The sequence below is a fragment of the Toxorhynchites rutilus genome, chromosome 2 (assembly GCF_029784135.1).
Source record: "Toxorhynchites rutilus septentrionalis strain SRP chromosome 2, ASM2978413v1, whole genome shotgun sequence".
Lineage (NCBI taxonomy): Eukaryota > Metazoa > Arthropoda > Insecta > Diptera > Culicidae > Toxorhynchites > Toxorhynchites rutilus.
In genome coordinates this window covers 113446199-113465883 of record NC_073745.1, presented here as the reverse complement: position 1 = coordinate 113465883, position 19685 = coordinate 113446199, and the positions used below count along the sequence as shown (strand labels likewise).

Genomic DNA, 19685 nt, shown 5'->3' with positions numbered 1-19685 from the left:
ATGTCAAACACAAGAGCTACGAACGTTTCACGTTTGTTTATCGAATAAAAATGCGCACCTTCATTTTCGTCAGCATGAACAATAAACACGCTTTCGTTCAAATTGTTTCATTCGATCAATTGGTCGGTGTTAAGTCAGAGCGGACCAAGTCGCAAATTGAAAATTTCGGGTTATTGATTACATTTGGTTAAGCATTGTGTAAGCTACATACCAAATTTATCAGTTTGAAAATCATGCAAACATCAGGAATAACGGATCGAAATTGTTATGACTGATCAACGCAAATCCCTGACTCACAACTGTTAATTGATTGAGAAATATTTCGAAATTGTTCAGTCATAGTTAACCAACTCTTAAAAAATGCTTCATTTGATTCAGTCAGGGTGGACCATGTACGTATAGGCAGCCAAATAACTGTCTTTTTTGGTATGATACTTGATGTTTTTTACAACTATCATACGTCAAAATATTGCCAGAGAGTAGCTAATATTTCTGAGAACAATATTGAACGAAAAAATTAAATGCTTTGAAAATTGCAGAGCATTAAACATTATGTTCGTGTTTTTCTCGAAATCATTAAAATGTCACATGGTCCGGTCTGACTTAACACCGACCAATTTTAAGTCGTTGAAACATTTAAACACACTTACAATACATTATTTTACTACCAACATATTCACTACAAATAATTTATAAGGCAGAACATCGTTTGCCGGGTCAGTTAATTTCCCTATATTTTCGAACAACCACGACTATTTGTACATTGACAAATTATTGATTAAATCAATGAACGATACTTTGACTCACACTTCCAAACGGCACTGTGCGACTCGACAGCGAACCCCGATGGGAACGCATGGTGCGCAGTGTGTACGAAAAATTTGCGTCCTGTTGCGCAGACAATACAGCGCGCGCCTCCACGAGAGCGCCGCCGGCTCAACTTTGAATGAGTATCGTACGGGATTACAGCCTCTTAGGGGGTAAAAAGGGGGCGTTGTAGTAACAGCAGCTGTGCAGGCACGGGGTAGGAAGGAGGTATGTTTTGATTCCCTTTTGAATCGTAATTTCGGGCGATTTTCAACTAGATCTAGTCTTAACTTGACTCGCATCGCTTCGCGACGTGTTCATATCGGAAGTACGAGATCGCGCGTTGTTGAGCCGTTCCGTCAAGTTGAATTATCTGATTGATTTCCATATATGGTAGTTTCCCCCCCATAGTGTTTACGTACGAAAAGTTCAACAGCGTTAATGTGTCAGACACCGGATGCAAGTTCATTCCACACGAAAATTGTATCGAGTTTATCCTTGCCGAGTCGCAGCAAGTGTTTGTTGGCGAATGAATTGCCTGATTAAAGTGAAAAACCAAACTTTGCCAGAAATTCCAACCCAATGATTGTATCGGAAATGTTGCCAGAACTACTTTTTTCGGGTAACTACTTTTTTTGCATCAGTTTTTATAATTGTTCGATCAATGCAACGGTGCGGGTGCGAGGTTTCATTGCAGCGCCCTGGCTCAGAAGACAAGCTGATTCTCGTGATTTTCCCGGTCGGTGTGTGGTGTGTATAGAAGAAGGAGAAGATGATGAAGACAGAAAATATGTGACTAGAAACGGTGCCACCAAATTTCCACGCCATCGTTGAAAGCTGAATATAGAATATGTTTTGTGCTCAGATTTTGACCGGCCGTGGCGCTCAGTGTGATGAAAGATATCTTTTATCTTCTTTTGAGAAATTCTCTTTTCGCAGTTTTTGTCAGATATATTTTCGAGCTATTCCGATCCATGATAGCGATCCCATGGGAGCAAGTATACCAAGTACAATTATTCCGCAACATATACGAAAAGATCATTATCTATTATCGAGAGCAATGCTATTATTATTGATTGCTCGGATCATTTTCAATAGTATTTTTTAAAAAGTGTAAGCAAAGCTGTATACTTTCACCGATGGTTGCAATTTATATGATAAAAATGTACTCCAAATTAAACTCCTAAACTCCAGTGAAAAGAGTACAGTAATTATTGTTGAAAATATCCCATCCACAATGAATATACCTCTATATTGATGAAAACTAAATGAAATATGTGTAAAAGCTTATTTTTCGACGCATCTGAGAAACATCTTTTCATTTGCACAATTTAGCAATTATATATTAGCAATGGTGAGGTAAAATGGCCCAAGTCATTATTTGTTAGAAATCTTTGGATTAGTCATGTATATTAAAATGATACATTGCTTTATTCATATCAGTGCTCCCGTGGCCGAGTGGTTAGCGTCATAACTAACATGCCGGGTGTTCGGGTTCGATTCCCGTTCTGGTCGGGGGAATTTTTCGTCAAAGAAATTTCCTCCGACTTGCACTATGATCACGCGTATTCTAGAGCTTGCCACTCAGAATGCATTCAAGGCGTGTTATTTGGCATAGAAATCTCAACTAAGTACTAATAAAAAATGACGCAAGTAATACTACGTTGAGACGGCGAAGTTCCTCTAGGAAAGTTAGTGCCATTGAAGAAGAAGAAGATATCAGTTCGCAGTAATCTCTTCCACATATCCACTGTACACAAACATGCCCATCACAATTAAATTAGATACAAATGGTGAAAAGCTAATGCATCTGCCTTATCGGTAAATATTCATGGTTGCTTCGTAATATTTTGCAGTTAGTCAATGTTCAAATATCAAGATATTTACACTCTACTTCCACAGCGAATCATTGAATATCATGATCACACCTGAAATTGGAACATTTATCATTTATTTATATCATACATCATATCATTCATTGTCATTTATTTATTTATTCATTATATTACAACAATTTTACCAAAAACTGTGAAAACAATAATTGGGGCAGAAAGCACAGAAAAAAATATTCGTTACGTAGGTTACAGGGGTAGGTTGCTTAAGGGGTGCGTTTTGTACCACTCTCCCCTACATGGAGTTTGTCATTAAACCGTTCCCAATCAACCAACTTTTGTTTATGCTGAGTACAGTTATCTACTATTCATAGAAGTGCCGTTTTGATTATTGAACAAATGCACTAGACATTAAAATTCTATTATAAAAAGTGTGAACTGATACATTGTTAAAAAGATATAAGATTAACATAATTCCTTGCTGTGGTGGCTGAGAGCAGACAAACGACTGCAAAGGGTTAATTGATTTGTACATTGTGTGGGGTTGCTTATTTTTTAAAACGATTTTTAAGCACATAGAAGACATGACTCGCGTAGCGTCATCAGGGCGCTATTCAGGGCTGCTTTTGCCGGTTGTTATCAGCGGGTTAAGGTATTAAGTATACAAATTAAAATTCTCAGTTTTTTTTTCTCAAAACTCGAGATTTTATTTAGAATAATGATTCTATCCTCATACTTGACCATATTGTCCGTCGCTAATCACAACCTTTTCCCATCTTTTTGGCAGCATACGGATTACAAAATGGGGGATCTTTCGGAGCGATTCTCGAATCATTGTGAAAATAGAAGTTCAATCAGGACATGCCTAATCAATCGGAGCAAATGGTAGTCGTAACCACCTAAATGTATCCCTGCACATTTTGCGACCGTTTTTCCAACATGGCTCGATTGAAACGCATAAGTTGTGTACGGTAGTGAGCTTCTATGATTGCTTCACTTGGCTTAAATAGTACCATAATATACACACTATTATTGTTCTTGAGTGGTATTGTAAATATTCGAAGTAATGGCCAGTGGACATTCTTCCCATATTTCAGCCAATTTATGAATGCCAAAAAAATCTTTGTTTTTTTCAGCAAAAAAAGCAAGTGCGTAAATGTGACTTGCTTGGGGTGACGGAGCATTGTTTTCAAGAAAAATCTTTTTGTGTTGCCTTTTCTGACATCATCGTTTTCGTTTTTGGAGCCGACTATAAAAAGTAGTGAAAAGAGTTCTACATGGTGGTGTACGAATTCGAGTCTGAGTCACTGTAGCTATATAAATTGAATTTACGTATTACCTGTAGTACACTTACATGCCGTTATTTGAGAAAAAGTCGGGATGGCCCTGAACCGAAGATGGATTTAAACCGACCCCAAAAAGGTGGTCCTAAACCGACCCTGTGATTCTGCTGTGTAGTTATTTAGCACGTTCACACGAGCGCTTATCAACAATGGCTCGGAACGCACTTGAATATGCTATTATACGTCTTTGATCAAAACACGTCCGTTACCGGCGGCGTGAGTTTGTTTACACTTTCATCGCCCCGTTACCCAGATCTGGGTGACGGGTGTACTTCCTGGGAGGCCCCGTCACCCAGATGTGGGTGACACTTTTCTCGTTCAATTTGAATAGGATTTTTAAACGGAATTCGATAGAATACGCACTTGAATGAAAATATGAGACAAGTAGAATTATCAAAAAATCAAAAACATAAAAATATTATTTTTTACTATGCTTTTCAACGGTTTTATTCATGACCTATTGTAAGTATGTTTATCTGTAGGGTTGTCCCAGAAATTTAACCCTCTTCCAGTTGACCGATTGATCTGAAATTTGGAACACACCTTTATCTCTGCTGTCGTTATAAAACTGCATATTCCGTGATCTTGAAAATCCAGCATGGCGGCTGCTACAAAATGGCGAACTACATAGTTTATCAAACTCCCATCAATATGGGTATCAAATGAAAGGGCTTGACTAGTAGAACACAATTATCTATGAAAAATGCAAATCAAAAATGGTGATATGTTTTTTTCCAAACAATGACAAGTTTATTGGGAATCAATAAACCGTTCGAGCAAACTCGCATTTTTAATGAACTGTTAAAAAATCATTCTCAAAAATCATTCGCCAAAAATCAAGAATTTTATGCGATGTTTGGTAGTTGTAATTTAGAGAGCCGGATCACGGCACCTTTTCCATGATCTTGAAGACCAACTAACAGGTCTAGTATACGAAATTATTTGCTCATCGAACGTTTCTTTCAATGAATCAATTGTGACACCTGTTGTGTGGCATGTTGCACCGTTTAGTTGAAATTGTGGTACTAAAAATCGTGATCTTTTATTTTTTATTTACACCCATTAAAAGTCGCTACACACACAAATACCCATTAAATGTTGAACACGCTTTAGTGTGCAGTGTGTTATGGCGTTATGGCGTTTGTGTATTATTCTAACTACTACGTCCTTTTGCTTGCAGCAAAAACATCGGTAACTAGTGCTAACCCAACAATTGAAACCTAATATCAACTGTCCCGCTTCGTATATAACGGATACGTGATATGTGAACAGTGGAATAATAGTAATACTCTTACGCCGAGAAGGTGACATTGTGTAGTTTACGAAATGTTAGCGATGAGATAAAAAACGTACACAAATAAATCTGACTCTGTAACACCTGAGGTGCTAAGGGGCTGTCCACATACCAGGTGGACAACTTTTGGAGGGGTAGGGAGTAAGATAATGTCCACGCTTGTCCACAGAGAGGCGGGAGGGGGTATAGATCGAGTCCACGTGGACAGGAAGAATGTTTTTTTTTAAATATTAGGCTGTCAAAAAATCCTGCGGTATTTCCGCGAGGTGCGTTGTAAGCGCGTAGTTCTAGTTGTATTCATTGTATCGAGTCATACTATAGCTTGTTGAAAAGGTATTTTTGCGCGCTATAATATAGTCCTTGACAGTGTTTTGTTTGGTTAAGTCGTTCGTGAGTTATAGTGTCGCAATTATGGAGCAAAATAAAGAGAAAATCCGACATATTTTACAGTACTACTATGACAAAACAACGATGGTTTCAACGTTTTCGTTCTGGTGTAGAGGTCGTCGAAGATGCGCCACGCTCCGGAAGGCCTGTCGTCGAAAATTGCGACAAAATCGCTGAATTAGCCGAGAAAGACCGGCATAGTAGCAGCCGTAGCATCGGCCAAGAGCTGGGGATAAGTCATCAAACCGTTATTAACCATTTGAAGAAGCTTGGATTCACAAAGAAGCTCGATGTATGGGTGCCACACACGTTGACGCAAAAAAACATCTTTGACCGTATCGACGCATGTGAATCGCTGCTGAATCGCAACAAAATCGACCCGTTTCTGAAGCGGATGTTGACTGGCGATGAAAAGTGGGTCACTTACGACAACGTGTAGCGCAAACGGTCGTGGTCGAAGCCCGCTGAAGCGGCTCACACGGTGGCCAAGCCCTCATTGACGGCCAGGAAGGTTCTGCTGTGTGTTTGGTAGGATTGTCAAGGAATAATCTATTATGAGCTGCTTCCCTATGGCCAAACGCTCAATTCGGACCTGTACTGCCAACAACTGGACCGCTTGAAGATAGCACTCATGAAGAAGAGGCCATCTTTGATAAACAGAGGCCGCATTGTCTTCCATCAGGACAACGCCAGGCCACAAACTTTTTGGTGACGCGCCAGAAGCTCCGGGAGCTCGGATGGGAGGTTCTTTTGCATCCGCCGTATAGTCCGGACCTTGCACCAAGTGACTACCACCTGTTTTTGTCCATGGCGAACGAGCTAGGTAGTCAGAAGTTAGCCACAAAAGAGGCCTGTGAAAATTGGCTATCCGAGTTTTTTGCCAATAAGGAAGCGAGCTTCTATAATAGGGGTATTATGCTATGACTTGTTGGCATCTCGTTGGGAACAAGTCATCGAACAAAACGACGCATATTTGACTTAAAACAGATGATTGTAACTAATTTTATGAACAAATGAAAATTCAAAAAAAAATACCGCAGGACTTTTTTGACAACCTAATACAACCACCAGTGTTCTGATAAAAATATACGTGGAATTAGGTAGCTGATTCGGAATATTTCACGAGGTGGTAGAGGATCAGATTTGATGAAAAAAAACTACACATTTGGTCTATTCTAGAGTTGTTGAACTTTTCTTGAGTCGAATTTTATGTCTTGAACTGACTCTAATTTAGAAAGTACGCTACTTAGATTAATTATGCTACTCATTTGAAAGATATGGAAATTTTGCGTAGAATGCAGTTGTAAAACATTTAAATTAATGGAACCAAGTAACTTTTAGAGGCAAAGATGAAATTTAAAGTTTTGTGCTTTTAAGGGTGTTTATAAATTTTCCAAAAATGCATGATAAACAGGATTGTTTTTATCAACCAAATTGAAGCTGTTCAACCATTCTACAATTCTTTCCTTGACACTACACTGTTCTCCTTCTTTTTATTTTGCAAAAATTTAAATGATTCACAACATAATTTAGGCACAATTTTCTCAAATGAAAGCAATTGAATCGTGCTAAGCAGCGTAATTTTTGAATTAAAGTCAGTTTAAGGCAAAAAACCGTCTCAGGGAAAAGTACAATAATTCTTTCGTGGATGAGATTTGACCATAAGCGTGGAAGATTTTTTTCATCAAATACGATCCTCTATCACCTGAAATATTTCGGATCAGCTACCTAACAACTTGTATATAACAATATTTCAAACAGATATAATAGTTTTCGATATTCTATTTAATTTTTAACGAACTCCATCGGTGTAATTTTGATTATTGGCGTTGCAGAAACCCTAATCTTCAAGAATTATTTTTTTCCGTCCTTCCGTTTTCTGGAAAATGACAATAAAACCGAAAAATCGCAAAACAAAAACATTGGCTAAAACCTACACTTATAATCCTGTAGGAGGTTCAATCCAATGGTTTTTTTTTCTACATCACAATGTGTGTTCTTTTATCAAAGTAATACTTTAAGAAAGTTTACTTACTTTGCATTTTAGAAGGTTTTGTTTTTTATTAGGTTATGTGAGATTATGTACTTTTCGCACATAGTTGATTTAATCCGAATTTATTGTCCAATAAAGTTATACAAAATCGAATTAAATTGATGGTAAGTGATAGTTAATAAATTGAGCTATCATTTGATGCCAAAACCTTACCATATGGTAGCTTTCAAAAGCCATGAAAAATTAACAAAGTTGCTGTTCGATTTTTCGAACACTTGACTGAAATGGATTATACATTTCTTTATGTTTTTGAGGAATCAATTAACTTTTTATTAAATAAATTGATTTCTCAAAAACATATTTCAATCGGGCAGCAGATTTCAAACTAGAAATGTACAAATTTTTAAAAAAATGGGGAGGATCGGGGCAGCGACTGATTAATTTGGCGTTGAATTATTCTTTAGTTAACTGTTCGAATTTGATAAGTGATGTTTTGATAAGGATTTTAGCGGAGGAAAACCAAAGAGCAAATAACTTTTCGGGCAAGGTTAGTAAAAAAATCAATGAGTCGTGAGTTTTCTGATGTATACACCGATTCCTCGTTCCGCCGGATTTGCATTCCGTTCGAAACCATTATTTCGTTCGAGATATAATTTTGCATTCCCTATTTTTTTGCTCATTTAATGTTCGAAGAGAAACAGATTGAACGAAATGCAAAAACAACTTGAAGGAAACACAGAATGGAATTTTATCAAGTCGATCGAAATATTTCGAATCGATCGAAATACAGAATTGGGGTGGTAGTTTTTCCCCACGAGCATTTTGAAAGCCATCTAGACACTCAAAGAAGAATGGTCAGTTGAAAAATCAAAAAATATACATTGGAAATATTTTTAATACGCTATTAGTGCCCTCTGAAAATTCCCGGAACTATTGCGGAAAAGGTTTCGCATTGCGCTGATGACTTAAAGTGGAGCGAATGTGTAAATGAATCGCCATGTCCTGTGACCAATCGTACTCCGGAGGGGGCAAAAAACTACACTCGATAAAAAAAATAGAGGAGCAAAATGCGACATCGAAGATCTTAATGATTTTTGAAACGCTACAGCTCTTTTATAAAATATGTAATGCATTCGTCAAAGCAACAACTGGACCTTGTATAGAATATTTTCAAGTTTGCAGTGGGCAGATTTGACCACCGATTTGCGGTGCATTCATTATTTCATAAAATATTCATGATTCAAAATTAAAAGAATAAACGGATCATTCGATAGAGAATACCTAGAAAATAGTTCTACTGAAACTTTCTATGAATCAATTGAAAGCGAAATAATCAGGTTGATTGGATAGTTATTGTGAATATATTTTTAGAATTTATAGAAACTTTGAAAGCAAACGTTTTATCTTTTCTTGCAATGTCCTTTGTCTACAACGCATATACACATTGAACTAAAATATGTACGTACGATATCCATAAACCAGAAATTTGTAGTTTGAAAATGCTGAATTTTTTGTCTTTATGTCATGATTTATATCGAAAGTACAGGCGTTTCGAAATCGCTTAGAAATTTCGACCCTTTACTCCTCAATCCATTATCAAATGAAGATCTGTAGATATCAGTGCATGGTCTCTATTCCATCTTTTCTTTTCTTTTTAATTGATGAAAAAAAGTCTATGCATGTGAAATTGTTCTGTTTGTTTTGTGCGCTTCATAAACTCGAAAAGTTCGCCACTGATGGAGCTCATATTATGACACAGTATAAAATCCACTTCAAGGATTGTTGCTGCTACTACCAACCCCTCAGGAAGCTTTAAGATTTTCAGATGGAATAAGCACACTTCTGAAGTGAAGCTGTGAGCCTAAATCAACTTTCTGATATTGAATACGTATTCTATGTGGTAGCAACACATTTTTGTGTTTAAAAAATCGTGAACTAAAATTGTATCCGATAATGATTTTAAATCCATTTAATTTTATTCGATTGGCGTTGCTCAAGATCAATCTTTGGAATAGTGTGATGTAGATTCGAGTGTGGATTGTTCAACTGTATATTGCGCATTTCCGTGTTGGAATACTAGATATTCAAAGTGTGGCAATGTACAGCTAGTAAAATTTGAAAAAAATGCGCAATCCAGTTATTTCCTCAATTATACTAATTAAATAAGCAAAAATGTCCACGTGGACAACAGGGGGAAGGGTATGAAAATGTCCACGCTTGTCCACGGAGGGGGGGGGAGTGTAAAATCGTGCTTTTTTGTCCACGTGGTATGTGGACAGCCCCTAATGAGTCCAAAAATAATGAAACAGATGGGATAAAAAAAAGAGTTCACCCAAGCAAGCGGGTTCCGATCGATCCTGCACGCTACAAACGAAAAAAACACTGCATCCGCTCAAGAATTAGGGCGTGGTTACGAGAGTCACTCCATGGTGAGAACGAAATAAAATGTATATAATCTTGCATACAAATAATTTCGTTTTCACCGTGAAGTGACGTTCATGATCAGGCCCTTAGTAAAACTTTTGAAATTTCCAATACCCGAAGAGTGAGATGTTCTTAAACCGTTCGGGGAATTTCCGGACCATATTCAGAAGTGATAGACCGGCAAAGCAAATGGGCCCTAAAACGGCTCCTGGGAAAATCGCTCCAGAAAACAACTGCAACAGAAACAATCGCTCAGAAAAAATGAGCAATTCCACCCCAAATCAGCCGAATGACAGCAAATTTTGACGCGACCCTCTTCGATTTTATTGAATCTTGGTACAAATGATGGAAGCTATCCAAAATAACAGTTCTCATTATCATATGTCCAATTTCAATTACGGCTAATTTTTGATAAGGGCGTATGCTCAAAATCCAGACGTGCGAATCAAATGTGACGTTTGACAAAGTCGTTAGAAAATAAATGACCTATTTGGAAATAATAACATTTTGAATATACTGTCAACGGTCATTTTTACACGTGAGAGTACTCCTTCTGTTTCATTACATATGGTAAATTACACAGTAGTAGCATTGTTCAGCAGACCGGACCGTGTTGTTGTGTTATTGTACTATTAATAACAGCCCAATGTTTTTATTCTTATTGTAATCAGAGCTTCCTCAATAACAGAGCTCACATGATGATTGTTGCGTGGACATAGTTATTCTATAAAAACTGAATGATGGCAAATTGAGGGCCCTGAGTAAACGTAAGTAAGCTTAGTAAGCGAACGCGCAACCAATGTGGCTACGAGGACCCCCAGGAACTGCAATTGAACTGAAAGATTTCAAGCAGAAATGAAATTTGGCAGCCAAATGAATGGGAATAGGATTCTTACAAAAAATCGCTCTCACGGTCTGTAGCAAGATAAAGTTCAAGCAATGGCCTATGGTAAGAAGGAAGACTGCAACAATGGTCTCACAATAATCATAATACCTACTAATGTATTCCTGCTACATTAAACTATGGAAAATAAAACGCATTTTTGAACTCCAACAAGGATGGTGAGGGATATCTTAGGTAGCCGGGATCCTGGTCTTCTGCTTCATCTATACCTGTTCCTCAGAAACGCCGATGTCAACATTTAATGATGTTTCCTTCGTTATGTCCCCGTTCCATATCCCTCCTATCCGATCGATAAACTTTTACTTAGTCGCGGCAATACATACACACACTCTTTACAGATGCACGGGCCGAAGGTTGTGCAGTCCACTGATCATTCAACAAGAGCCAAAGGTTGTACCGCTCATGACAACTCTACACGAGCTGATGATTGCGCCGGCTAGTGACCATTCTATCCTGGATTCCTCGAGTCGAGAAAGACGCACCACGCTAGATATGGGGTACAGACTAGGGGGGCGTTGCTGATTAATGGTCAGCTGCATCCCAATAGGAAGTATCCCGTGTCGGGCACACGTACAGAGCATCGAAGACTGCAACATACCAATTATGAGAACACTTGTAATACTAACCTCGAGCCAACCGCGAGTAATCGGTTACATATTACTAACATAGTTGTAAGCAAACATTGTCGAAATATTGAACTCCCGGCCCCGTTAGGCTGACGCCATATGAGCCTTAATAAAAATATATATTTTGGAAAAAAAAAAACTCCAACAAGATTTTCGTGTCCAGATTATTATGTGTTCAACCTTTATTTATCATGGTCGTGAGTATCGGTATGAATCCCTTTCCTTTACAGTTGACACTTGACCATCGTCTTCACTTTGAGCTTTATCATCTGATTCATTCATGCCTTTTATATTCTCTGCCAGTGTGATGCCGATAGACGATTCTGGTTAGATAGTTCGTGTTTTGTATCATAAATGAGGATTTATATGAAACTTGTTAACAAGGAAACCATTCAGCACTGTCTCTATATCTTCCAAAACCCACAAAATCAGCCCCCGACGAAAGATGACCATCAACACGTGTTTTTGCGTGCTATGGTTTGCCAAAAGTTCCATACCTCCTCTGGATCGGATCGGATCGGAGGGAGGCGTCCGGCCGGTGCATTACATGGAAACCCAATTTGTTGTGAAATGTGGAAAACCGTACGGTGCGTTCGGTCGGTCGTCGCTATTTTTGGCCCTGTGAATCACGATTATCTGCCACCGACGGCAGCTTGGTTAGGCAGCTAGGACGGCAGGGCGGCAGCAGCGGCGGTATCCTATACATATATTGCGCTGTTATGCTATACGTTAAGTCCGTCGTCTGCGAACAACGCTCGAAGTGGTTGTAGTCTTACGAGATACGATGTTGAGGGTGGATGCGGAATGGGGCCACCAAGCAATGTTTTGTTCTATTTTGAATCATTTTTCGAATTTTCTCCGTTTAATGGATGCGATTGTCAGTGTGTTGTGTGCATTTTTATGTCTTTCCGGAAGGCGAAAATGAAGCTGTTACTGCGGCGTGAGCATTGCTCATCGAAGTGAGACAGTGGACCGGTTGTTTAGAATCTAGCGTTTAAATAGAGTGTTCTAATTAGGTCATATCTAAGTTTTGCTACAGTAATTTATTTTTTGTTTTCTCCGCTTTTTCATCCTTTAGTTGGCGGTAGCATGCAAGACTTCTCCAAAGAAGAGTTCGGTCTTCTTGGAGGAAGTGTCATAAGCAGTGATAAGGATCCACACTCAGCGGCGCATCTGATCAATTCGGGCAGCCATTTCAATCAACACGTTCACCACAGCCACCATCCGGCCTTCCATCACCATCATCACAGTGTCATAAACGAAAGCGATCCCAGCTCGATTGATGGTTCAGCTGCGGTCGTTGTAGATGAGATCAAACTCAGCCAATCCAGTGATCTGGTAGAGGCGAGCGATAGTAGCAAACTGGAGGAAGCCGACCGGGATTTTTACCCCTGGAGTACGAACAATCTCGGAAGCCAATTTTTGTAAGTATTCCAAACAGCCTTTTGTTTTCCTCTCTAATCTATCTAATTCACATCTTCGATGCTTCATTCGTTACAGACGTAGTTCAGACGATCCCCTCATCTCCGGCGGAACTAACGACAATCAGAACGATAATGAGCTTAGCGTTGCGACTGCCTCCCGATCAATGTGTTCATCACCCACGCCTCCACCAACGCAGAAGCTCCGCAACAGTATCGTCGTGCCGTCGTCGATTCTTTCGCCTGAACTACCGGACACACAAATTTCGCCATTTCAAACGCCTACCAAATCTTCCACCAGTCAAGCGAATCGACGAGGAGCCGGAGCTGGTGGAGGAACTCGTCAACGGCGTAAGGGACCGATTAAGTTACGGTTCCACCATCAGGCCTTGCCGCCAGAATATCTGGATCATTATGAGGCAACGCAGAATATTGCAGCAAAAAGAGAACAGCAACAGCAACAGCAGCAGCAGCAGCAACAACAAAATAGCACTGGAACACGTTCCAGCAGAATGGAGAGGCAGTCGGCTCAAGGACGTGAGGATCCTACAAACGAAACGGTGAGGAATTGGTTGCAAAAAATTTTGGAACTACAAAAGGAAGGCGTGTCTTTATCGCCGGTTAAAGATGACATCGAACCAGAAAGCGATCGACTTACCCAGGCGGCTTCCAAAAGTCAGTCAAGCCAGCGAAAGGTGGTCAGCTATACAGATCTTCCATACATGGGAGAAATGACACTCGAGAACTCCAAACCTAGAAGAGGGAGGAAACCCAAAAAAGCGGACATATGTCACCTAATCTACAAAAACTATGGCACAATCCTACCTGGAACTCCCAAGCAGGAGTTCACTCAGGACAGGGCAAATAACGGCCACAGAGCACAGACAAGAAGTAGTGGCTTGTTGGAGAGAAGACTCATGTCTACCGAAAAAGACGTTATTGAGAACGGCAAAGGGAAACGGGAGGAGCCCTTGAATCTCTGCATAAGAGATAAGGGAAGTGAGCCATTCGCGTTAACAAGTTCGGAGGATGAAAGTGATGACGTACTCGATTCTTCCTGCCCAACGCCAATCATAACTCCATCCGACAATAACGTAGACCAAGCCTTAGCTACAAACATGAAAATATCACTGCCAACTCTACACAGTGTAGCGGCGACATCTTCTAGTGGAGAAACTCCGTCAACTGCGGATACTCCTCCGGGGTATATATACTGGCCAAATACGAGCAGTTTCATTCATCCCATGGCATTGTACTACCAGAAATTGGTAGAAAGTAACAATTTAGCAGTACCTGCTCAGTCAAGTTCATCAACACCAAACTCACACACAAGCACGCCACCCGAAATACCACCCCACAAACCGACAGCAGCCTCGCCGGCAAACTCCACTCCACCTCCATCATCACCGGGCAAATCGAAACAGGAACATCATCAAACACTAGTGCCGAAACACATTTCTCAGCTAATTAAAACGGACAAAACCTTCAAAGCCAGCTCGGAAACGCTAACATCCACAAGCAAAAACTCACCTCCAGCTCAAAAACGCAAGCGCTCTGCCATTTTCATACCACCCGTTCCGGCGGAGAACAGTACAAATCCCGCCACGGAAGTAAGTATCTGCAAGTTCAAATTCACCGGTGGAGCTAAGCCATGTCTGCAGGAAAAAAAAATGTTGAGCGTTGACTCCGGCGGTAACTTTCGGTACTATTCGGGGACCGGCGATAAGTCAATGCGAGGTTACGAATTCTTCCCACGGGAAAGTCTACAACAGAGTAGTCTGCATTCGACAACAACAACGGGCGCCTTCTTGAACACCCCACCGGTGGAGAAAATCCATTGCGATCTCCCACCCCCATCCCTGGGACTTAGTAACGACATTCTGCAGATCGCAGATTTCCCCGGCGCGGGAAGTCTCACCGGGTTGGTCTCACCAGGAAGTACACACGGTGCTCATCGCTCGTTCCGGTCCGAGCCGAACGAAGCGCGCCGTGCACGACGCCGATCTCGCCGCACAACGCAACGAGAAACACTCGAGAAAACCTTCAAGGAAAAGGGCTTCCTCATCCAAACCCAGCAGCTCCAGTCGGCAGAAGGTGCGACCTATTGTAAGTTTAGACAATTACGTAAATTTACCCGCTATCTCTTCCGAAGCTGGAAAGACTATCTTCCCGGAGAGCTACAACCGGGAGCCGAGCCATCACTTGGAGAACATCCCCATGATGGGTTGTCAGTGAACGCACCCGATGAGCTACTACTGGACGAGGAAAGTCCTCTGCTGAGTTACCCACTGAACTCCGTTGCGTTCAATGGACGACGAGAGAGTACCCACTCGCCGTCGTCCATGGTGTCGTTATCACCGGACCACCCATTGCCAACGGGATCGTCCCGACAGACGCCAGACCAGATACCATCAGCGATGCCTTCGTTGCTTCTGCATTCCGACCAGTTTGCCGAGGAAAAACAAAGCTGACACCAGCGCGACCTCTAAACGTTCTCGCCAAAGATTAGTGATAAGATTTTCAATAGCTAATTTAAAAAAATCAACTGTTCTTTATGTTCGAAAATATGACAGAATGTTTATAATAGGAAGCAAGAAAATAACATTCATTCAATGACGCAAACTCTAGTCGTTTTTTGTTATGTTTCGTTGAATTTCGTTTTATGTGTATTACATTCTGTTTATTTGTTTTGTAAAATAATAACCGAATTCCTGCGTTGCCATAAACAATTTCTCATTTGTATAAATATTTGTTACTGTGTTGTGAGTTTTTCTTAATAAATGGTAACAAATCGGATGATTACTAACGTTTTGCTACCAATTTGTTATGTTTGTCTTCGAAACTTCCGTGCACTTAAATTTGACTGTGTCATTCCTGAATATGTAGACTTCCCTCATCCAGCAGTGAAATGAACCTCTCATGCCACGCATTCCTTTACCAATCCCCAAACTTTCAGTTAATGTCGGGTTTATCAACGGAGGTGATGATGATTATGGTCCCGCCTCCTTCTCCTAGAGAGGTTTGAGCAAGACTAGTTATCCGAGGTTAATCCATCCATCCATTCATCCAGAAAATGGCTATTTAATAAGTTGGTGAAATTTTTATTCAGACAACAATAATTAAATTTTGCAATGAAAAAAATTAGAAGGGTGTTATCTAATACACGATGGCATGGTTTAAGTAGGCATATGAAATTATTACCGGTGAGAAGAGATGCCCCATTATGCACGGGTTTCAGGGTGGTGTACCATCTCGTCAGCCTGAGTATGAGGTGTACGTGACGAAACAATAACACACGGTAGGTGGAGATGTTGTTCGAGACCGACGTTGGTTGGATTTTATTCGACAGTAATGCTGTGCTGCATATTACCAGACGCAGTTTGTAACCTTGGGGTTATTCCGCGAATGCTTCCTTTCACTGGACTCGATGCCAGTGCCGGGGTATGACCGCCGATGCCGAAGGGGTTTGCATAACGTACTAGATTTTTTTCCCCTTGTTGTGTGTGAACCAATGAGTCCATTATTTTGAACTATTGTGGTATGCCCCATTTTTTTCTACTACGCTTCAGCTTGAAGTCTGAAGTCTGCGTCTTGTTACAGCTCCGCAATTACAGAGCAAATGTTCCGAGGTTTCGCTTTCGACATTACAAAAGCGACAAACATCATCTTGCACTAAACAAATGTTTTTGAGATGGTATTTACTCGGACAGTGTCCTGTTAGAAGAGCAGTGAATATGCTGAAGTCTTTCTTATTAAGGCTCAGCAATTTTAGAGTAATTTTAATACTCGGCGTGATAAACTTTTTTGACTGTTTAAGTTGTACAGCCATCAAGTTGGCCGTCACTTCTCGCTCTTCCAATTTCTTTAGCTCACTTTTCAACACTCAATCAGAAATTCCACAAAATGGTTCTGAATCAGTGGGTGAGCTTGAGCCGCATCTTGCGAGTTCACCTGCTTGTTCATTTCCCACTATACCGCAATGGCAGTACAGTTGTACCGAACTTTTCTGACATAGTTGCCATAAAAGGTAAATGCATTCCCAGACAATTTTTGAATTGCACTTGTTCACGTACATCATTTGCCGCGCGTGAATTTTATGTAAAAGTACTAAGCAAGCTTTGTTTTTTTTCGTGTTTTGTAGTGTCCGTAGAGAAAATTAAAATCATTCGAAATAAGACACCTATTCGCGTCGGTCGTTATGAAAATTGTAGCAAATAAATCAATTCCAAAAATTGCTGCATTTTTGAGTGGCTGTGCTGAAGAAAGAAGAAACGTTACTAGGCGAAACTAAGACCCTTTGACCATCAAACTAAGACGGGTCCGAACAGCACTTGAAAGCATTGAGGGCTTTAAGTGCCGCTTGACTGTCTGAGAAGATGCAAATGTTAGCATGTCTATAATTTTTTTTAAGGGGGTATTCTAGTCTAGAAATCTGAAAAAATCGAAATTTTTTTTTACCATATTTCTGTAGTTTAGGCATTCAAGAATATACTCTAGAAAGGACTTATCGAAAATCCTATTATTTACCTAGTTAGAGCCATCTTAGTGATGTGGTATCTAACCTGTTACGGCCATCACAATGAACTTCAAACGCGTTTCTCTCGGAACTAGTTTTTTTCTAACTGGCGTACACGATATCTCAAGTTCTACTGAACCGATTTATGTCAAATTTATATGAAAATAATCTGCATACATCTCTCTATCGCATGAACCAATAAAAAATTATAACTTTTTAATTTTACTATTTTTAAAAAATCGGTAAACGCAAAAAAAACGTTTTAAACAGCATTTTTGTTTTCAAACGGCCGCCATTTTGTTAAAACCCATGTTTTTGACTTGTCCGAGGTTCATGCCATAGCGACATCTTTACTGATTCAGAATCTGTTCGATTTTTTTGTTTCAGATAACCAGAAGGACTGGAATCGTGTACGCCATGGCACAACTTTTTTTTGAACACCCTCACTTCACCAGCATGTAACTATTCTAATTATGAATATTTTTTTTCCGTCCTATTTTTGTTTTATTGTTGAAAGATAGATAAACGAATAATGATATAATGGATAGTAAAAATATTCTTTGTTTTATTTTTACGGAGTTCGAAAAAACGTCCGAAATTCGTGTCTCTACACTAGAATACCCCCTTAAGGCAGACATTTATACATTCTATTATTGTAGGTACTTCTGCCTGGAAAAGTGTCGGACAGTTCCCCATAGCTATAGAAATTTTTATTCTGGGACCATACACTTCAGTACCTGTTCTGTTACCCATTTTCGACCCATCGGTATAGAACAAGATTGAACCATTACGAACATTGGGACCACCTTCGTCCCATACTGATCGAGAAATTTCGATCACTCTGTATACTCTTTGAGGCTGGTCCAAAGAGTAAGAGATCCACGATGCTCAAGTGACCAGTTTTGTCCCCGTCTAACATTTTTTTATATATTTTTAGCTTTAGAGCGCTTTTCTTAGCCTCCAGCTGAACATGTTGATTCAAAGGTAACAGATGAAAGCCTCCAACAGCAGAGTGGAGAGGGTAGACAGCGCCCCTGGCAAACTATGAAAATGGCGCCCCAAAAAATATCACTTTTTTCAAATTTATCACTATAAAAAAATTGCTTTTGACAATGATTGGATTTTGGCCCCCCGCAAATGCCGTGTTTGCCACCCGCACACTACGCCGCTGGTCTCCAATGCCTTTGAGGGTGTGCTTCGCATTGCTCCTGTTACAGCAACGCATGCTAGTCGTTGAAGTTTATCTAGCTTTTTAGTAGGTATTGTTTCCTTAGTCTTTGTCCACCATAGTAATGAAGCATAAGTTATGCTTGGCCGCACAATGGCAGTGTAAACCCACATAATCATTTTTGGTTTAAGGCCCCATATTCTTAGTACGTACTACATACTGGGTGGCTCTTTTTCGAAGTCGGTGTTCGTTTGTTTCAATAGTCACGAGTGTGATGCTGTGTCGCATACACTAAGGCGCAGCATAAATTATTGAAATAAGAGAAGGCTTGACTAAGAAGCCTCTCTTGTTTCATTCTTTTCAAGTCCTGCGCCTTGCACCTTTGTTCCTACGGCACGCGTTACCTATCATTTGCAACAACGTATCTCCACCTAGTCTTGAACTGGTTTATACCGCTTGCAAATAACTAATCTAAAAAGCTGCTGAAATACTTAGTAAGGAAGTCCATCACCTCCTGCTTAGATCCGAATTTTCTATTCCTCATACGATTGTGTATAGACCTGAACAGGTGATCATCTGTTGTGTTTAGGTCGGGCGATTGCGGAGGATGCTCTAACACCTCAAACCCTAATTCCGGCGCCTTAAATACTGTCTCCCTCGCTCTATGCGGGGGCGCATTATTGTGCAATAAAGGTATGGGTTTCCTAGCAGCTGAGAGATGGTATCTGTCGAGCTTGTTGTTCACTATGATGAGTGATATTGATACTGATATCGGTGCTGATTGACTGTCTCGCCCATAACTCCCAGTGGATCACGCCATGACGATTCTAAAATACGCAAAACATGAGAGAACGATAATTGAGGAACTTTTCTGGAATAGATTCCGATGGCATACATAGGTTAACATTTTCGACTCATCACTGGTTACCAGACTGGAAAGCATAGAGGCGAATGAACTGCAAAGTTTAAA

General features: G+C 40.1%; 1 protein-coding gene across 5 annotated transcripts in view; it reads left to right on the top strand.

The window, feature by feature from the left end:
* The window catches only part of LOC129764404 (uncharacterized protein DDB_G0284459), a 47120-nt gene extending 31345 nt beyond the window's left edge, over positions 1-15775 (top strand). The window contains exons 1-4 of one of the 5 annotated variants that reach the window (XM_055763444.1): positions 1110-1429; positions 12689-13034; positions 13111-15125; positions 15184-15403. In XM_055763444.1, the coding sequence (XP_055619419.1) occupies positions 1390-1429; positions 12689-13034; positions 13111-15125; positions 15184-15266 (2484 nt within the window). In that variant the 5' untranslated portion in view covers positions 1110-1389 and the 3' untranslated portion in view covers positions 15267-15403. Of the gene's footprint in view, positions 1-959; positions 1036-1109; positions 1430-12688; positions 13035-13110 lie in introns of those variants that run through there. The other 4 variants (XM_055763442.1, XM_055763440.1, XM_055763443.1 and 1 more) reach the window with 4 other exon arrangements.
* Positions 15776-19685: the final 3910 nt, after the last annotated feature.